The sequence below is a fragment of the Xiphias gladius genome, chromosome 17 (genome assembly GCF_016859285.1).
Source record: "Xiphias gladius isolate SHS-SW01 ecotype Sanya breed wild chromosome 17, ASM1685928v1, whole genome shotgun sequence".
In the NCBI taxonomy this organism is placed as follows: Eukaryota; Metazoa; Chordata; class Actinopteri; order Istiophoriformes; family Xiphiidae; genus Xiphias; species Xiphias gladius.
In genome coordinates, this window is record NC_053416.1 from 19,594,478 (window position 1) to 19,615,377 (window position 20,900).

General features: G+C 40.5%; 1 protein-coding gene across 7 annotated transcripts in view; it reads right to left on the reverse strand.

Moving 5' to 3' along the window:
* acaca (acetyl-CoA carboxylase alpha) overlaps positions 1-15,802 on the reverse strand; it is a 36,782-nt gene extending 20,980 nt beyond the window's left edge. For 4 of the 7 annotated variants that reach the window (XM_040151251.1, XM_040151249.1, XM_040151248.1 and 1 more), the window contains exons 1-27: positions 15,195-15,495; positions 14,134-14,392; positions 11,825-11,957; positions 11,124-11,262; positions 10,613-10,722; positions 10,437-10,518; positions 10,220-10,318; positions 9,822-9,928; positions 9,586-9,696; positions 9,196-9,405; positions 8,913-9,083; positions 8,091-8,252; positions 7,694-7,857; positions 7,384-7,534; positions 7,099-7,202; positions 6,762-6,989; positions 6,413-6,563; positions 6,158-6,292; positions 5,266-5,412; positions 4,980-5,168; positions 2,351-2,451; positions 1,994-2,082; positions 1,704-1,828; positions 1,159-1,272; positions 480-593; positions 290-379; positions 64-182 (exon numbers count right to left, since the gene is read on the reverse strand). In XM_040151251.1, the coding sequence (XP_040007185.1) occupies positions 64-182; positions 290-379; positions 480-593; positions 1,159-1,272; positions 1,704-1,828; positions 1,994-2,082; positions 2,351-2,451; positions 4,980-5,168; positions 5,266-5,412; positions 6,158-6,292; positions 6,413-6,563; positions 6,762-6,989; positions 7,099-7,202; positions 7,384-7,534; positions 7,694-7,857; positions 8,091-8,252; positions 8,913-9,083; positions 9,196-9,405; positions 9,586-9,696; positions 9,822-9,928; positions 10,220-10,318; positions 10,437-10,518; positions 10,613-10,722; positions 11,124-11,262; positions 11,825-11,957; positions 14,134-14,392; positions 15,195-15,276 (3,686 nt within the window). In that variant the 5' untranslated portion in view covers positions 15,277-15,495. The other 3 variants (XM_040151252.1, XM_040151253.1, XM_040151254.1) reach the window with 3 other exon arrangements.
* Positions 15,803-20,900: the final 5,098 nt, after the last annotated feature.

Consider the following 20,900-nt stretch of genomic DNA (forward strand, 5'->3'; position numbering starts at 1 on the left):
GGGGGCAGCGGGAAAGATGATGCACAGCATGTGAGCGTTGCGGGCATATTGTGTGCGTGATACCTGTTGGGATGCGAGGTAGGGAGCATGAACTGGAACTCTACTATACATGTGTTGTCCTTCAGCTGTCGATGTTGAACGCTGTTGAGCTCATAGGCAATGTACGCTCTGCGCACGTAAACCTGCAGAAAATGTTGGTGTATGTTAGATACTGAAAGTGCCTGCTTTTTTCAGTAAAACTGAGTAAAGGCAAAATGTATTTGTAAACTGACATCATTATTCGTCTCACCTCTAGGGCAGCCATCCTGACTACCTGATTACTGTGGTAGAAGAAGTTGGGTAGAACATCAAAGATGGATGTCTCTGAAAGGATCAGTTTCTAGAGAAAAAAAAAAAGATAATTAGCCATCTTGAACACTCTTCCATAGTCAGAATATTAGATAAAGCCACAACTGCTAGTCATGGCCTTTATTACCTACCTGCAGGTTCTCGATGCAAAATTGGTGTCCATACATATCAATGGCAGAGAGAAAGATGGACTCCACCTGGTTGTGTCGTAGCTCATAAGAGGGAAGGTGGGAAGCTATCAATACCTGGGAAAGAGGAGAAATTTGGAAGGTCCTTTAGGTATAAGATTTTAAACAGTATTTCTTTGTATATCCCTTTATATTGTGTGACAGAGTCTCTCTCTGTACAGCCTTTAGAATGTTTAAGTACATTACAGTTCTTGTATTCTCATTTGTCTATCATTTTGGTTTTCCCCCCATAAAAATGAACATCAGTATCAACTCACTGCCTTAGCGGAGAGTGGACAGTGACATCTGGTGGTGAAATTCTCACCCTGGCTTTTGGAGTAAAACTTAGGGAAGTTGTCGAACATCTACTTTTCAACTTGGGATCTATCTAATGCAATTTGAGTTAAGGCTAAGCCTGTCCATGGTTTTAACAGATTTGACCTGAACAGGAACAAAGAAGCTTTAAACACTTCAGAAGAATGTATATTTTTCAGCTTTCAAGTTTAAGCAAGCACACTTTCATATTCTTTATGCCACTATTACACTTTTTGCCATGCAGAGGACTTTTTAGTTGTTACTAAATGTTGAATATTGAGCCTTTTCAATGGAATTTCAATTAAATTTGTCATCCGAGTGGACTGACCTGCCGAGCACGCAGTGCCACCTTGGCATTGGTTGTCTTGCTGAGCTGGGTGAGTTCAGTCAAGATGGCCATCAGTTCATCTGTCAGTGTGGGATCACGGCCACAAAGCTGGTCCTAGACACAGGAGATTACAAGATTACTAGTTGGATAACACTTTACTTTAAAAAAAGGGAAAACTCTAAATAATATAAAGTATACACATTGATATTACATACATAATCACCACTTTTCCCACTAACGCCAAAGTGTAATACATTACATTTTGATTTTCAGTGATTACATTAATCAGTAGTTACATTCCTCTCTTTATTGAGTAAAAAGTAAGGGAATTTCATCACAAGAGTGTAATAACTACTTAATAATGTATAGTTTTTTATCCAACACTTCATATCACACATTGCTAATGTGTATGCATGTATACATAAACAGACCAGCATGGGAAATCTGCCCAACCATCATCGTAACTATTATTAAAATTTTACAGAAGAAAAAAGGGTTAAAAGGGAAATCTGTGTTATTATCAGTCAGTATAAAAGGACACTTACAATCAGCATTGTAACCAGTAGGTTCTTCTTGGTGACCTGGGCGTGGGAGAAGATATAGTTGAGCACATTGGCCATGTCGCCTTTGTTTTCCTCACGCAGTGCAAACACACATTTGTCATAGTGTCCTGTTAACAAGCCAACACATAAGAGCTTTGGTTAATATTGTACAGGTGAAGTGCAGAGTCATAGATGCTGAGGACTTTATTGTGAAACAGCTCCTGCTTGTCGAAACACGTCACCACTGTGAAACCTCAACACCAGTAAGGCAGTGTGTTGCTACTGTTTCTCACCATTCTGAAATTGGATCTCTACTTTCAGGTACTGTCTGAGCAAGTCCATCACCACTGCCTTCATGTGACCTCGGATACCACTGCGATACCTATTGGAGAGAAAAAACAGTCTGGTCTGACAGAAAGAAGAATGCAGCATTGAGCTAAATTAGGCACATGGCCAAAACGCAGATCCACCAATCTGTGGACCAGGAGATCCAGTGACTAGGAAAACAACCAATATACAGCAAACACAGAAAATCTCAGTGTTAAAGTCTCTGTGCACTCCTTCACTTTGGGTCATCAGATGCACTTTAAAACTGCGTGATTAATGTGTGAAACTTTATATCATGTTAAGATATAGAGTATGATACTCACTTCTGCACCAGCTGAACAATGCTTTGTGTGTTCATAAAGAAGACTTCTCTCTCTGACTTCTTGTTAAGAGTAGCAGCATGGCTGTCGAGGATGTTTGCAATCTGGAGACAAAGGAGATAAACCATATAAGCATTTACTCCCAACAACAGTGGAGAATCATAAGTATGTATCCCAGTAGCACCAATGGGCCCTTAGTTAGGTTGTTCTTGTTATATCCAGACTGTATACAGTGACCAATAGGGAATGTGGGATCCTAACTGGTCGTGAGATTTGTGATAAAAACAGGTTAAATATCATTTGACAGCACCTTTCCACTAATATTTATATTAATGTAGTGAGCTGTTTTTGCTTTTCATAAACTATGCAAGAATATCAAATTCATAAAATATGCATCCAAAAATGTTTCACAAGTAATAATAATAATCATAATAAATCAAATCCAGTGTAAATTCTCAGAGAAAAGACATGTTTTTTTCATTATGGACTGATTTATACTAAATAAATATTACATGATTCTCCACACACACACACACACACACACACACACACACACACACACACACACACACACACACACACACACACACACACACACACACACACAAAGACAGAGAGGCTGGGACAGAGAAAGAGATATTACTGACTTGCATACCTTACCATTTTACTAAGACATGCAGTCATTCAGATGTATATTTTGAAATCATTTGTTTGCACAAGAAACTGTACAAAAAGTTAAGGAGGTTGACACAGTATTTTTCTAGTAGACTGGAATATCCAAGTGCAACTAGACAATACAGCTGAGAAATAATACTGCCCAACTAACAAAACTTAAGAACACAATCACCGGAAAAAAATACCACTTTTTTCTTTGAACAACCTTCTAGTTGTTGTTTAGAAGACCATCTAATGTGGTAGCATCAGATATGGGCTATACAGTGGCATGAAAAAAGTTTGGGAACCCCTGTCATAATTTCTGTTACTGTGAATAGTTAAGTGAGTAGAAGATGAACTGATCTCCAAAAGGCATAAAGTTAATGGTGAAACATTCTTTTCAACATTTTACGCTAAATTAGTCTATTATTTTGATTTTTACAAGTGTAGAGTGAAAAAAGGAAAGGAGCACCATAGAAAAGTTTGGGTACCCCAAGGGATTTGAGCTCTCAGATAACTTTTACCAAGGTCTCAGGCAATATTCACAATCATCTTCAGAAAAGGCCAATTGATGCAAAGTTCAAAGCTTTATAAATAATCTGACTCCTCAAACTTTGTCCCAACAGCAGCCATGGGCTCCTCTAAGAAGCTGCCTAGCACTCTGAAAATTAAAAAAAAACTGATGCTTTCAAAGCAGGAGGAGGCTATAAGAAGACAACGAAGCATTTTCAGGTAGCTATTTGCTCGATTCGTAATATAAAATTCAGAAATGGGACTTAACAGGAATGGTGGAGCTCAAATTGAGGAGACTTACTCGTAGGATTTCTAGAAAGCCAAATCAAAACCCCCGTTTGACTGCAAAAGACCTTCAGGAAGATTTAGCAGACTTTGGTTTGGTGGTGCACTGTTCTACTGTGCAGCAACACCTGCACAAATATGACCTTCATGGAAGAGTCATCAGAAGAAAACCTTTCCTGTGTCCTCACCATAAAATTCCATTTCAGAAGTTTGTCAAGGAACAATTCACAGGAAACAAGTCCTGTGGACTGATGACATTAAAACTGAACTTTCCGGCCGCAATGAACAAAAGTATGTTTGGAGAAAAAAGGTTGCAGAACTTCATGAAAAGAACTCCTCTCCAACTGTTAAGCACAGGGCTGGATCGATCATGCTTTGGGCTTGTGTTGCAGCCAGTGGCACGAGGAACATTTCACTGGTAGAGGGAAGGATGGATTCAATGAAATACCAGCATATTCTGGGACCAAACATCACACCATCTGTAAAAAGCTGAAGGTGAAAAGAGGATGGCTTCTACAACAGGATAATGATCCTAAACACACCTCAAAATCCACAATGGACTACATCAAGAGGTGCAAACTGAAGGTTTTGGCATTGGCCCTCACAGTCCCCCAACCTAAACATCATCGAAAATCTGTGGATAGATCTCAAAAGAGCAGTGCATGCAAGATGGCCCAGGAATCTCACAGAACTAGAAACCTTTTGCAAGGAAGACTGGGCAAGAATCCCCTAAACAAAAACTGAAAGATTCTCAGCTGCTACGAAGAGCATTTACAAGCTGTGATACTTGCCAAAGGGGGTCTTACTAAGTACTGACCATGCAGGGTCAGTACTTTTGTTTTCAGCACCTTTTCCTTTTTTTGTTATTTTGAAACTTTAAAAGATGAAAATAAAAAAGTAATCTTGTTTTTTTCTTTTCGAAATCAGGTCATCATCTACTCACTTAAATATTCACATTGCTTTGACCAGGGGTGCCCAAAATTATTCATACCACTGTGTACTGTATTTATACATAACCAATAGCTCTGTTCTCTGTCCACTGGGGTTACTAAGGAAACCAAATGTTATTATTGCTGGCACGGAAAAATCAGTGAGTTACTTGACAGCTGTTTTACTTTTATTGACAATGTAGAATTCGGTGGGTGTAGTTGGCAGAGTGTCTGCATTTGTTATAGGCCACCTGCTGACTGGGAAACTGGCAGAGCACAGAGGTGATGTTGCTGGCATACTGAGCCATCTCCTTCTTGATCGCCTTCTCTACAGCAGGGGGGATGCGACCTGACACACTAGTCATGATGTCTTGAAGCTCCAGCAGTGGCAAAGAGGGATCACGCATGGTTTTCATTAGCCTTTCCACCCATTCTTTCAACTGGGAAAGACAACAGAGGCACACGGTATAGTTAAGAAACGGCTTAAAGCTGGGAGCGTTAATGCTGGTATGTATCCAGGTGCGTGTGAATTCTCACCTTAGCACTGAAGAAAGGCTCAGGAAGACAGTAGCCATTCATGATGTGAACAAGGTGATCGAGTGTGTTGTGGAAGACTCTGTGTAGCTTCTCCCCTCTCAGAGCTACTGCCTGGATAGAAGGCAGGGCCCCTGTGTGCAGGTCTGCCTATAAGATAAATGCAAATACTTATAATGCATATCTTCCAACACTTCTACGCAAATTCCATTATTTCATACACAGGCATTGTAAGTGGTGTGGTATAGTGTGAGTATTTGCCATACTCTCAAAACACACAAGCTATCACCTCTAAATGCAAGTTGTAGAAACCCGCAGTTACCCTGAATAATATCGGTACGAGAAAGAAATCCAAAATGTGCAGTTTACACTTACACTTCTTCTATGGGCCGTACCTAACCAGTAGTGACAAATTTACCAGAAGTGGGCCCTTTCTTCACCATTAAGTCTGCCTCCTTTTCTGACACTTATTCCCTTCAGATTATTGAGACTTCATCTTTGTTGGCAGCCTCAGTTTCCTGCCTCATTAATGTTTTGACTTCATAAAGTCACTTGTCATTAACAAATATGCACACACCCAAACAACCAAGATAAAAAGCTCATATAGTTAGTAAATCGATTTTTATGAATGGAAAATGCAGACCTCTGTCATTTTGACAGTCAGTTCATTTTCATAACAGAAGGATCTGAAAGCTATAATTTGTGTCCAAACTTGAAATGTGAATTGATATTTTGTACTAAACAAAGAAATATCACATATCTTGGTGGACTTTGTAGCAGGCATATGGAGAATCCCAGTTGGCTTATAAAGTGTATGCCAACAGCATGTATCAGTCCGTGCAGGTATATGGACTGTGCCTGCAAAGTCGCTTAATAAAGTGACTTTATGAAGTACCTGTTGCACTCTGCTTGGGTCATCCAGCTGCAGCTTGGCAATGACACAGCCAGACTCCAGTGCTGCTCCAGCCCTCTTAACATAGTGGATACAACCAGACTCTGCAGCTGTAAGGGTCATTACCATCTTCATCACCTGGAATTTAAAAACATCAGCTATTACATCTATACAATCCATTCAATGAAAATAAAGTGATTTTAAACCTATTCCATCTTTCTTGTGGACAACATACACATAAGCGTAAACATACTGTACCTCTATCTCCGCGTAGCACTGGCCTGCAAACACATGCCCGCCATCCTCGACTGTGTATTGAATGAGTTTTCCTGCTGATGGAGAACGCAGCAGTGAAGGATCATTCTCCTTTTCAAAAACACAAGTCTTGTTCCCAATTGTGATGCGGTACCTGTAGGGTAAAAAAAAAAAAAAACAAACAAACCAAAAAGAGATACTTTATTTTGCCAGTTCATTGCCTGGACATAGCTTGATTCAGTGAACAACCTTACAAAAACTAAATGGTTTCATTTCTTTATCTTTTAATTCATTTTCATTGTATGCTAAATTAGTTAGGATAATTTCATTATTAAGATTTGTTTTCTCTTACCTGTCCACCTCCTCCTTCATGTATGTAGTGTAGCTGCTGCCATCGTAGGACAGCAGAAGACCTCCATCACTGAGCCGATGGACGTCAACCTCAGCTGAGGAGTTGTTCATGATGACCACATAGGAGTTGGGAGACTGGCGTGTCACTGTCAGGACGTACTTAGTACCTTCATAGATCAGCTCCACATCCACAGTATTGAGTAGTGTGTGTGCTGGCAGCACCTGGCCCCTGGTCACAGAGTAGAGTGTCTCACATTTCCTATTCAAACACTGCTTACGTTTTTTTCCTGAGAATCTACATCCTGACATGGATCGCTATGTCATGCTGTATTTATTACCTTTCCAGAGAATGCAGGAAATTGGACACACTATTCCTTAGATTTACATCTGCCACATGAAGAGCCCCGCTCACAATTCCCAGCATGGTATCGGGACGCTCCGCCTGCACACAACAGAGACTTTACTTTTTAGCCAGGAAAACATCAAAGACTCCAGCTTAAATTCAAACTGTGTGGTTTCAGCACTGACATTATAATATGGATCAGTATGTCTAACATGATCTTTTCTCATTTTAGTTTTCTCAAAGAGCATCCAGTTGCCACAGCTCGAACATCTGTGCTTACCTGCATCTTCTCTGAGATAAGCCTGTCCAGCCAGCCTGTGTCAATGCTGTTGTGCTGAAAGCTTTCAGTCTCTAACAGCTTAATGAGGTATTCCACTGTGGTCCTGAAATCTCCTCTGATAGACAACTCCTTCAGAGCCACCACCATGTTGCTAGAAAAAGATTAAGACGTAACCACATACGACAAATACAGAAACCTCTGATTAGACAATTGCATAGAAACTATCTCCCAAGGTAAATATATACTGACATTAGCAATAAATAAATGGTTCCTGAGTGAGCTTTAATGTTTTCAAAATTCGTGTACTCACGAGATGGCTTCTTCACGATTCTCTCCCCAAGAGAAGCAGTGTCCAAACTGGGAGTCAGCAAACTCATGCAGACCTCCAGCGGCTGCAACACTGAAGTAGCCCCACACGTTCTTATTGCTGCGGAAATTCAGCTCCTGCACTGTTCCGGAGCTTGGCTTGAAACCCTGCAACGAGACACGCACACAACATATCATCTGCGCATAACTTGAACGAAAAACTGCTAATGTGACATTTACACGAGGGTAAAGTAACAACAAGGGCTGTCATTTATGGTACAATGGATTTACTAAGTGTAAAATTGACAAAATAAAAAGGAACAGAACCACATTAGAAATCACAGTCCTTGTGTAACCTTTAGCTGCAAGTATTTTGTGTACCAGGAGAGAGTGAGGCATACCTCATCAGGATTTTCACTGGTGATACGTGCTGCAATGACATGACCCCGTGGGGAGGGGGCAGTTGACAGACCCTCAAAGTCAATAGGAGAGTCTCCCCAGGGCTGGACCCCATAAAGCATCCTGATGTCTTTGATCCGTTGAAGAGGAATACCCATAGCAATCTGACAGAAGATAGTGGTATTAGCTCGATACAAGTTTATTCTCTTGAACTGACATATATAGAATTTTAAGGGGCAGGCTCACAGGCCCTGAACTAACAGAGCTAAAACACAATGCAGCACATATATGGATTCTGAATGTATATTTGCTTTGAATGAACCACACAGATTTTCTCCGGCTTGCTATTCTGACCGTTGTCAATACCATGTTTTCAGCTTTCTAGTCAACCGATAAACAACATCTTGCTGACAGATAGTGAGTCCTATTGTTGCCAGGAAAACGACACTACAGTCCTCAGTGCCAGAGTGTGGCACTCCCACAGTAACACCCAATCAGCTTGACTACACAGCTTTCCCAGCAACCATGCCCTTCAGCTTGACTGCCGCTGACCTATTTACACACAATCCTAAATACTGCAGAACAGACCACGTGACCCATTGCTGCTACAACCACTGGATCCTACTACACTGTTTCTGCATGTTGCCTTCTTCTTTTGCAGTCGGTTGCCATGGAGACAGGGGGCCTGTCTAGTGCAGAGCAGTGAAGGCGGTGAAGCGTGCTAGCTTTGTCTGCTCCTGGCCAGTCACAGACTCAAAAGGCATTGTAAGTAATGTAGCAGAGTGTGTTTTTTCTAGCAGCTCAAGCGTGTGAGTGAGACTGACCTGCAGCTGGGCGGCAGGCAAGTTGACATCAGCCACCATCTCCGTACAGGGGTGTTCCACCTGCAGACGAGGGTTGAGCTCCAGGAAGTAGAAGCTGCCATCTTGGCTGTAGAGGTACTCTACTGTACCTGCACTGACGTACCCCACCATCTTAGCCAGCTTCACTGCACACTGAGGGGAGAGAACAGGTCTGTTCATTTAGAGGTTTGAATTTGTTGGTCTTAGATTTCCATTATCGGCTACATATTTTATTTATACATTTATTATGTTAGATGGGTAATACCTTTTCCATATCCTCAAACACATCAGAAGTTGCAATGGTGGCAGGAGCCTCCTCTATGATTTTCTGGTGTCGTCGCTGCACAGAACAGTCTCTACCAAACAGGGAAATGGCATTGCCATACTGATCAGCTAAGATCTGGACCTCCAAGTGGCGGGCATGCTTGGCTAGCTCCATGACGAAAATGGGCGATCCTGGAACTTCTGCCTGGACCTGGAGAACCAAAGAGAAAGAAAATCCATGCAGTCAAGAAATGCATGAAAAACCTATTCTAAATCTTCTTATATTTTTCCCCCCACTGAATCCTCTAATTTTATGTGCATAGCATATTCTACAATGTGCCTGTATGATGTTTCAAATGAAATACTGGATTTATTCTGAGTTTCCACTTACCTGTCTGAAGAGGTTGGGGAAATCATCAGCAGAGTTGACTTTACGGATGCCTTTTCCTCCACCTCCCTCTGAGGCCTTTACCATTAGAGGGTAGCCAACCTTCTCTGCAGCCTAGAAATGGGGGAAAAAAAAAACCCCACAACTTTCCAGTATACATACAAGTATGCACTGTATACGAAAGCACATGCAAGACATTCATTTGGAATTACAAACTGTCGGTTAGATGACATGCTTACTTTTAGGCCGTCCTCTACATCCTGGATGCAGCCAAGCTCATACACGTCATGAGGAACGTTGATAATCCTCTTCTTTTGGTTGTTCTCTGTCCATTCTACTGTCAGGCCTGATAATGACAAACAGCTGACATATTCAGCATACATACATACAGTTCTATGACATTGTGTGATGTTCATAATTTTCTTTTCTGAACTCTTCAGAATCTCACTTGAAACACCACACAATTTGCAATATTCCTAAAACATTACACCAACTTTACAAAGTTGGAATCTTAAGGAAAGCAGAAAGCACCAGCTGTTTTTTTTAATAATACAGAAAAACCATTTACTTTTTCAAGTTCAATCATAAATAGATTCAACAGAAACTATCTTTGAACACCACACAACCTTTGACCAACCTGTTCCGCTCCAAGGTAGGGTTGGAATGCCAGCCGTCTGAGCAACGATAGAGGAGGCAATCTTGTCTCCTAAAGCCCACATTGCCTGACTTGGGGGCCCTGAGAAAGGAGCAGGCAATAAAAAAATTTAAAAAAAAATCTAGTTAAGTAAACTGATTATGTGTATGTAAACTAAGGGGTCAACAAAGTGATAAAAAAGGCAATAAATGTCTCTGACCCATGAAAGCAATTCCATGCTTTTGAAGCAGCTCTGGGAGTTTGGGGTTCTCTGAGGCATGACCCCACCCAGCCCACACTGCCTGTAAGGAATAAAATGGCAACATTCACTTAATGGTTGATAAAGTGATTGATTACTGTGCAAAAGTCATAGATATATTAAGAGTGTGGTTGTACCTGAACAGGTATGCGTTTAGCAATGTCGAGAATGAGCTCAACATTGGCATAGTTGTTGTTGTTAGTCCCTCCTGGCACAGGCACGTAATGATCTGCCATTTTGATGTACTCTGTGAAACACAGAAACATAGAAAACTAATTTGTAAAATAACTTATATGGTCAATAGCTCTACTAGTTTCCTACCATGTAGTTTAAAGCATTCACTCCACCCTAAGTATAAACCAATCCCTAATAAGAGGGCTTGAATGAGAAGAAATGATCAAGATCGAGAGGGAGCAATCAATTTTACCTTTCAAACAATTCAGAATCTATTTTTCTTAAAGGCATATTGACTTGCTGCAGTCACATATATAATATTCATCAAAAGCAGAATCAGCGTATTGTGTTCTGAGTTAGTTGAAGTGCTTGGATGCACTCCCAAGGCTGTGGGAGCTCAGCTGAGTGTCGCACCGCAGTTGTTACACTTACTGAGGTGTTTTACGTGTTTAGAGAAATCATGCTGAAGCTCACCTGCATTGGCCTTCAGGTCCTCTGGAGTCACCATGACAACAAAGCGGATTGCCCTTTCATTGCGAAACATCTCATAGGCCCAGCGGCGGATCGAGCGCATACACTTGACAGCTGCAATTCCATTGTTGGCGATAAGCACCTGGAGAAGCAACATAGTTGAGTTAACAATGCTTACCTAAGTTGAGTTATGCTGCTCACATAAGTTAAATAGTTCATTAATGATGGCTAGTCTAATTATGTCACAGCATAAAAGTTATAGAACATAAACATATTCATGAATTGCTTCTCACTTTATGAAACTTATCATATTATTGTGTCTTTTGATTGTGGTGGCAGCACAAGCCGTGGTTACATTTTTAATGATTTTCACTACAAATGTGAGACATGGAAGGTCACTGAATTGGATTAGTAAATTCTAAAATAGGGCATTTTGCCTTTATGTGCTCAAGACAATTGCAAGGTATTACTGTGTCTATATGCACAATTTATATAACAACTGACAGTCATTACATTTCACGGCTGTGCAGTTTAAACACACAAATCACACAATATGTTTGGTTTTAGAATTCTTCACCTGTTTGCTCTAATTATTAAAGTGGTTGCTCATATTACGTCAGATTAATGTCTGAATGTGGCGTGACTGGTTTCATGATTAGCCCTTTAAGCATGCCTTCAAGACAGTGGTCTATAAAAATAATCACCTTCTCGATGACCTTGTTGCCACCGAAACGGGTTACAAATTCAGCAGGAGAAGCCACAGTGAAGTCCCTCTGCAGATCAATACGCCGGCGATCTCTGCCTTGCTTCACCAGATGCAGCCCTGACATGCTTGGCCTGTTTTAAGAAATATAAAGAATCCACACATTGGCCCTTAATAACACCTCCAGGCCTGGAAAGAACGGGGTATAAGGTAGCTATGCTAATAACAAGCAAATAACTCAGATGCTTTAACTTTTAAACTGTGAAAAACATTTAATAATGTGAATCTTACAAAGATAGGTTAGTTAAAATGAGTTCAATTAAATTGCCAGAAGGAAACTATCACACCTGAGGCTTTTAGCAGAAGCTGTGAAAATGGTTTACTGCCCATACATAAAAAGATAAAAAGACACTGATATCACCTCATATTGATAAGAGACACAGGAGCAGAGGATGTGATTACTGTCTCTTATCTTAAACTTCATAGCTTACCATCTGTGACAGCAGCAATAAATATTTAAAAAAGCCTTAAACATATGACGGGAATGATGGTATTTATTTTAACACTTTAACAAGTGTTAGCACAGCAAAAGTATGATATATGTGAGGATAAAAAAAAAGGTTCTGCTCATAGTACAACTACTGAAAGAATAGAACATAATGTGAACAAGTCACAAAACATGTTTACATGCTTGGGCAAGCCTCTAACGGGATTTGAACTGCTCTATAATTCAAGCTCCACCACAAAGAGGACCACAGAGGGGACTGGGTAGCGCAGGGGGAGGAATATGACTATCGGCTGGAGGGTGTGGCAACGCATGGGCTCATTTGGCTGGCTGGCTTCTGTGGCCTGATACTGCATTATTGCATCACTGTAGGGGTTACCAGCACGAGGCAAATGACCTCCTACTGAATGGAGGCTCTGATTTCAATCCAGCTGTGTACAAACTGCGAGAGTTTGTACTGTTCCGTGAGAGAGGAAAATTATGTGGTGGAGGAGGCAGACACCCCATCCAGTATTTCCAGTTTTTAAGACTGCCATTCCAACTTCTGTCTGTTAACCCCCACTTCTTTCATCCTCTTTTTCCCTAAGAGGACTAATCACACAAAAAAAGACTAGACAAAGAGAATGTTGGGCTCTACGAAATCCTAATGTCTTATACGGATAATGTATAAAATTTCAAATTGCAAACAAAATGAAGCTTTCCTCACTGTCACACTAAGTGAGTCAGTGGGCAAAAAAACCCCCCACAACTTTCCACATGGCTGGCTGTCCACTGTAAAACAGAGTAGAAAACACGTAAAAAGCATTTTTTTTAACCCAGCCAACTGCCAAGGAAGAAGTACGTAACTATTGGAAAGATTTTCTGTGGGCAGTTACCTACATCAGCACGACTTTCTCATTTGAATCTCAAATCTTGAAATCCAAATCTTGTATGAAGCTTTTGAGGAAAACGTAATTTACAGGAGTGTCTAGAGAGCCCAGTGAAAGACCTGGGGCTGGCAGACTAAGTACTAAATACTGCTGCTGTGTCAGTACTGAATAGCTCCTTTCGACTGGTGGATTGGGAATTTCTGTATGTGAACATTTTCCAACTTTCCCAAACCAACATACTGAAGTCTATGCCTACTCACCAGGCCAACCTCACAGACTATGGAGAAAGAAAAAGCTTTTAGCAGTGTGCTGCTAGTGAAACCACATTTTTCACATGTGCTGTAAAAAGGGGTTGGCGAGTGAAGGAGGAGCATAAGAACAGAGTCTACTCCAGGTCTAATAAGAGAGCATTTGAAGATGTAGGTTCCTGATTTGATTCCAACATTTCCACACTTTTAGGGCCACAGAGAAATAATGTAATTTTAGGCTGCTAAAGGTAATGTCTTCATTATATGTAAAAGTAATGCATCACGATGTGAAATGACAAAACAAAAGTCAATAATCCATAAATACTTGAATTGCACCAGAGACTAATAAAATGTAAAACCCTAAAGAATGTGTAATATTTTCCTAAGTTAGGAAAATGTTTTAAGCAGGTTCTTAAACATGGTACAGTCTCGATACAAATTAGTCAGCATGCCTGAGACTTGACTTGACCTGAAACTTAACTAAAACTGAGCATCACCATCCCAGGTTTTTTCCTTTAGGATACCTTAACAAATCATTACAGAAAAACCTGTATCCACGTATAAAATCACTAATATCACAATCATAGTATTCAGCAAAATATATTTTTTAGCAGTAATGTGTGGAAAAATTGTTATTACACACTGACAGACCTAAGGGGATGCAGACCAATGAGGTCTGGATTCTAACCTTAGATTGTGCATGGAGCCATCAATATGGTCGAAGCCTATTTCATAGGTGCTGTCTGAGCTACCAGAGGATGGTGACAAAGAGCGCGTCTCCTTTTCTTCCAGCTGCATGTCCATCTTCCCTTGGATTTCATCCTCTGAGTTCTCCTCTGATACTGATCCTACAATGAAGTGTGAGTGCAGGGCCGCTACAGCGGGATTCTTCTTGGCAGCACCGTCCTGTTGTGCCATGGCTGGGCGACATGAACAGGCTGCAAATACTGACGAGAAACAGAGGAGTGGTGGCAACGGTTATAAGGGAGATACAGGGTCCAAATAGCAGGGTATAGAGTGACATGAGATCCCTTTGGCTGGCATTTGATGCTGTTTGTCATATTGCAAAACAAGGTTACATAAACTTAATTATCTTGATAATGCAACTGATTTTGCAACACTTGGACCAACACTCGGACTATCAGTACATCGTGTGTGGATTTTCGAAAAAAAAAAAAAAAAAAATATCACCATTTGTATATCAAAATTCAAGAAGAATTAAATAATGGCATTTGCATGTACTGATGGTCATACTGTTACCAGTAACCATATAGCCAGACGCACCTGAAGCATTTATCAACCCTAAATAACTGCAACCCCATGAAACAACAGGGCCTATTTGTAAAGCAGATATTCAAAGAATTGCACTCCATAAAACATGCATAAACACCTGTCAAAAATACAAGTCCTGCTGCCATGAGACATAGTTACAGGTGCCTGTCAATTAAAACCAATGCAAAAGACATTTGTATGATAACAACTGTAAGTTATGCAAATTGATTAAATAGCACATTTCATACTAGAAAGACTAACATTACCTACTCTTGTACTGGACCTCTCTCACTTCCTCTTCAACAGCTAAGTTACCAAGGACGTCCAATACGATGTTAATGATCGTTATAGGATATCATCTTAACTGCCACGGCGCTGTCCAGCCTGCCTCTGTTCGCTCACGTTGCTACAACTACATTTTCTTCCACCTGCTCGTGCAAGTGCACATAGTAGACTCTCAGGTAAGGCACACCTTACCCATCGATAGCTGCTTGCAGGACCAGAAAAACAAGCCGAGCACCGCTGCCACACACGCTGCAAACGTGAGCCAGTGGAACATCACGAGCTGCTACCGCCAACTTCATTTAACTTATTAACCGACCGAAACTTCTGAGCCACACCATGTTGCTTAATGACATACCAGGTGGCCTGTCTACTGGCTAGCGTTAAATTCACTACTGTTACCTGTCAAGTCAAAGCTAGCTCGCTAAGCAGCCGCCGCAGATAATCTGAGGCGCGGATGCTAATAACGTAGGTGTTAGCTAGTTTACCAGCAGGAGCTAATACACACATTAACTGCACTGCCGGCCGGTGAACTGCACCGCAGCGTGGTCCAAATCTTCTGAACGCAACTACCAATAAACAGACCGGTAACATAATCTGAGACAGACATCTCGGAGGGCAACTCACCGGTGGAGATGAACCGACACGTAATCCTGACAAAGTTGAGTCCAAGAGATCGATAAGTTAATTGTGTCTATCAAACATCTCCGTTTCCAGTGATTGGGGGAAAAAAAAAAAAAAAAATCACATCACGATGAGGTCACAAAGCTCCAACAGACGCTTTAACAGCAGACAGTGGGGTGATGTGACGATGCGCAAGCAGGTTACTTCTGGACATTGAACTCTGACCTCAGCTTCCGCTATAGAAACAGAGTAGGTAGAAAAGACTTTTCACCCAAGATAATACACATACCACAGTATACGCTCAATATACCACACAAAAGAAATTATATTATATTATATTATATTATGTTATTAAAATTACAATGGTGGGTTGCAAATTAATCAGCCATTCTACACGTGCACATATATCTTGAGTATCATAGTTCTGGTTTTAAATTACTTCCGCTTTAAACATAATAGTTAATTATTTATTATGTTTTTGTTGTTTTATTTCTTGTCTACTACCTTGATTGTCTTCACGTTTTTGGTTTTTGTGACTTGGTTGCTGCAAGAATTTCCAATTCGTATAAAGTACTCTGTCTGTACCAATCTTAATGGCAAACAGGACCCGCATTAGAATTAGGCTACTCTGTTCAGTCAAATATTGTTAATGCTTCCATGGCAACAGCATCAATTGTTACGCCAAACAACAAGGTTACAAATACATTGTGCTGCCTATAAAGGTTCACTATAGGGTAACTTCTCTCGATCTACTTTATCTAGCTCTAAGACGGCCTCATTCGCAGAGGACCAATCAGATTCCGGAGGGATTTCTGTGGGCGGGTCTAGGAGGAGGTGGTATCGGAGGGGCGGGTACAGGAAAATGTGGTACTTCGGCATGAGTGCAGCGCCCGTCGCGTGTCCTGCAGAACGGCGCCGGTAGTCCACGTGTGTTTTGGGAGAAGAATGTTCAACAGTATCAGGTCTTTGTTATCCCGGTGGGACCGGCTGTGGCCGAGGGGCAGTTGCGAGCACGCATGTTAGCACACACGATGTTGACCTACAAGACCGCAGATGGGTTAACAAAAACCACCTCGTATCGTGACAGCGATTGAGCAGCAGGAGGAGGAGGACAGCGCTTGGCTTGTGCAATACATCGCCTCGAGTCTGTCAATAACAGAAATGGTGAAATAATCCGCACCTGCACCGGCTCAGCTTCTGAAAATCACCCCCATGTGTTGTTGTAAAGAATAATTTTCATATGAATTTCATATATATATATTTAGTCTATTGGAAGGCAGGCATATAGGCATTCCGAGCATCGCACCAGAAACGGCACCTTTAGCTGATCCCAAGTTCAAAGTTATGCAACCCTATAATTTCTCCAAACCCAACTCTCTAAAATCACCAACAGTCAACAACCAATCACAATGTAGACCGAGTGAAAACCTGCAGCTCTAGATGGTGGAAAACGGTCACTTGTGTCTCTCAGAGAGAAACGGTATACAGTATTCTTCTGAGATGTCTCATGATTCTTGGGTTTCGGTGCAGTGTCAGTGCTGAAACCGGATCCATGACTTAAACTGGGGGGAGTTTTTCTTTTAGTGAAATAACTTCCCGATGCCGGTATTTCCGATGCAAACATTAACAGTAACCCCGCCGTTACGGGGGTTTTAAACGGTAACGTGAAAAGTGCAGGGTTACTGCACTTCTAATCCACTAGATGGCTTCAGAGGCCGTTAGTTTGCCATCTCTAAATCCATTACATTTTGGGCAATGGCAGAGAATTTTTTTTTTTTGGGGGGGGGGCTGAAATGCCAAACTTCTGGATTGTATGGTTTGAGATTGCATTGCATTATTATCATTGGACACGTAAAACAATTATATTTGACTTTGATGCATGTTTCTCCTTTGTGTGTCAGAATTGTAGATATTTAGCAGTGTTCACATAACAGTACTTTAGTATTTCACATCAATTTGGTTTCTGTCAATAACCTATGAACTATGCTTATACACTGGACATCTTCCCATACAGGCTATAAAACTTCACATTAACTGACATCTGAGGGCCTGACATTATTGTATTTTAGCATCAGTGGTGTGTTCTTATAAACAGTGAATATTTAACCTTTACATTGATATCCGCTGACATGGTCTCCCATTTTTCATTTACTTGGCCTGTGAGCTAATAACAACGGAACTGAGATATATGAGACATACCTTCATATCTATGCAAAAGGAGGGATAAGGTGGTATATTATGCAAATAAGAATGTTTTGTATTTATTTATTCCGTGCAAAGAACAATACATGTAAAAAACGTAACATGGGATTTGCATGTCTTAACAGCTTCAACAGACCTACATACAGCATGTGGTGGTAATCAAGTTTTGAATGAAATAGCAAAAAGGCAAAAAAAAAATAAAATAAATAAACACTACAGATAATGCTATGCTATCATATTTGCAATTTATTTTTGCGTGTACTAATACTTTATCCATTTGAATGCATTCAGTGTGAAAATTGAAAAATCTATCTGCAAACATCCAGAGGTAGTTCTCAGTGACCACCATTTAACCTTTTACAGCACTGTGGGGCAGAAAGTACTTGGTGGTTGGACCACACACACCGTAGTTTCTCTGGTTGATTCTATTTCAAAGACCTCAGTGTGAGCAGAGAAAGCAGTACAGTTGCCTAATAATTAATCATAGGGCGTGGTAAATCTCCTTACCAAACTTTTCCTTTGCAAGAACAAAAAGGAATGGAATTATAAATCTGAACTGACAGGATTTTCACATGCTGTATAGTCACCAAAATGTGACCCCCAGCCCCCCCTTTGTGTGTTCATTGCATTCTTTACACAAAACTGTTTATGTCACTCCGCTTCCCCCTTTTTTATGGTTAAGCGAGCAGATTCATACCTTAGGCTTCTACAGACCACTCCAGCCCCAGCAGATACACTAGTGCTTTATTCATGATAACACAGGCTTTTAGATGATATCCCTGTTAAGTGAATTATTCATATTGTAAGCTACAGATGATTATCTATTCTCTTTAACCATCTTTGTTGACATTTTGATCTCAGCACTTACTTTCAGAATATGCGAATATGCTGAGAATTCTTCCGGCATCCAGGAATATGTAAGCCCTTGATGCACCGTGTTGCTTTGACACTGTGTCATGCAAGAATAATGAAAAATACCATCTGAGTTGTACAGGCCTGTCTCACTCTAACCCATAGATTTCACAGCTACAGGGAGGGAAGTTTTCCTCTGACTGCAAAATTTTGCAGTTGACCTCCTCATCATATTTTTGAGCCAGTGGAGATGTTGTTTCAGTGTGAAGCTACGCTCAGCCAAAGAGAAAATTCACACAACAGAGGTTTGAGAGGAGCCCAGCACCGGAGGAGGACTTTTCAGGTCAAGTTTCCTCCTGGGAAACCACTTGACTTTTTTGTAGTACCAGCAACTACAGTGAAAAAGAAACGACAAAAAGAAACAATTTGCCATAGAGTGTCATGTCATGGTTATTACGTCTTGACTGAAAAAAGAGCACTAAGAGATTTTATTTGTTTGCTGTCTTTATAATTCTTTCAACATAAATGGAATTTTAAAATCTGCCCATAGATTTAACTTCTAGGAGGTACAATATGTTTGTATTGACATAAGTGTATTACTGTTTAGATATGTAATCTATGTTGCCATAATTAATAGAATAAGAAGTGCTAAAATTCAGCTTTGAAATATATTATTTGTTTGTAAATAAAGTGCACTAATCAATGCAACAAAAGCACAATAGAAATGTAGTCCAATTACCATTCATTAGGGCAAATTACTGTTTTGCAACGATTATTTGAAGACGGCGGTTTGCGGTTTCATTCTACAGAAAGTTTCTGATTGCAAAAATGTGCTTTTTTTTAACATATGCCTCCTGTCAAATTACATTGAAAGAACTGGATTAGGATTATCTCAGATGTGTCCATGCCCTCAGACCAAGTCCCCATGGATGTATTCAGGAAAACGTTAAATGTTATTGTAAAATGGCCACAATTTTGCTCTTAGGGTAATTTTCTCACATAAGCTTAAAATGTCTTGATTGGTTTCTTCTTGTGCAACCTACAAGAAATGCATCACAGCACACAGTGCTAGTCACACACAAAACTAGCTTTTCTAGGCTCTAAAGAGTGTAACTAATGCCTGACTCCTAAAGGGTAGAAAATTCAGGTACACTACAGGCCTTTTATGACTCGGTGTGTGACAACCTGAATGGTGACCACAGTGAATTTACTCTGCTGTATCCACTGCGGTAATGTGCCATGACAAACCATGGCCTCTGTCTAAGAGTGAATATAGTGTGAAGCATCTCTTTTGCATACATACTGTATGCAGCTTTTTACATTTGTTTGCACGATTGGACTACAATATATTCAAACGTGACATGACCTTTTGTCACAGGGTACCACTACCCTCTAATCCCATCAAGTCATGGGTATAGCATGGGTTCATTGCTTTCAATGTGAAGCTTGTCAAGGGGTTGTTTTTCTTCCTGTCCTTAATCAAGGATGCCATACTGTCAGCTCTTGTATGTGTGAATGACTGTCAATTTGCATATATTGTACATAAACATATACTTTAACAGATACGAACTGTATATATATACAGTACATATATGCACTTACACTTGGCATGTACATATGTTACTAAATCTACGTGAGAGCTGTAATGCTTCTAAATATTCCAGAAATATTTCAAAACATTTTATATCGACCACATGAGTCAATATGTCATTTATGGATACCAAAACATGTATTTTTCATTGCATCTTTGGGGGATTTACTGGGCAGGGGGATTAGCAACTCGAGTGTAGCTTTGCTGTCACAAGCAGGGATGTTGTGGGAATTGCCGTTGCATGCATTGAGCCGCACTCATGCATAAGGAATGAAATGCGCAGGACCGCAGACTCATTCACCTTTATTGCTCAGCCGCCATTGCCATGGCCAAGAGGATAACAGCAGGAGATGTTGCACGGCACAACTTTTAGCTTGCTGTGATGAAGCTTCACAAAACATACACAAACAATAAAATGAAGCAGCAATTCCAGAGGTAAATTCAATACGTTAGTGTTGCATTTATTAATATGGCTATTTAAAAAAACACATGGTCATTATATGTGCCCGGAGAGAGGTGGCACCATTGCAAAGATATATTCTTGGATTGCTATCCAAAATAATTACTTCAGAATTAAGAGAATTTGGGTTCATATTACTCTTTGCTTTATAATGCGTTTGCCCGTCAGTGCC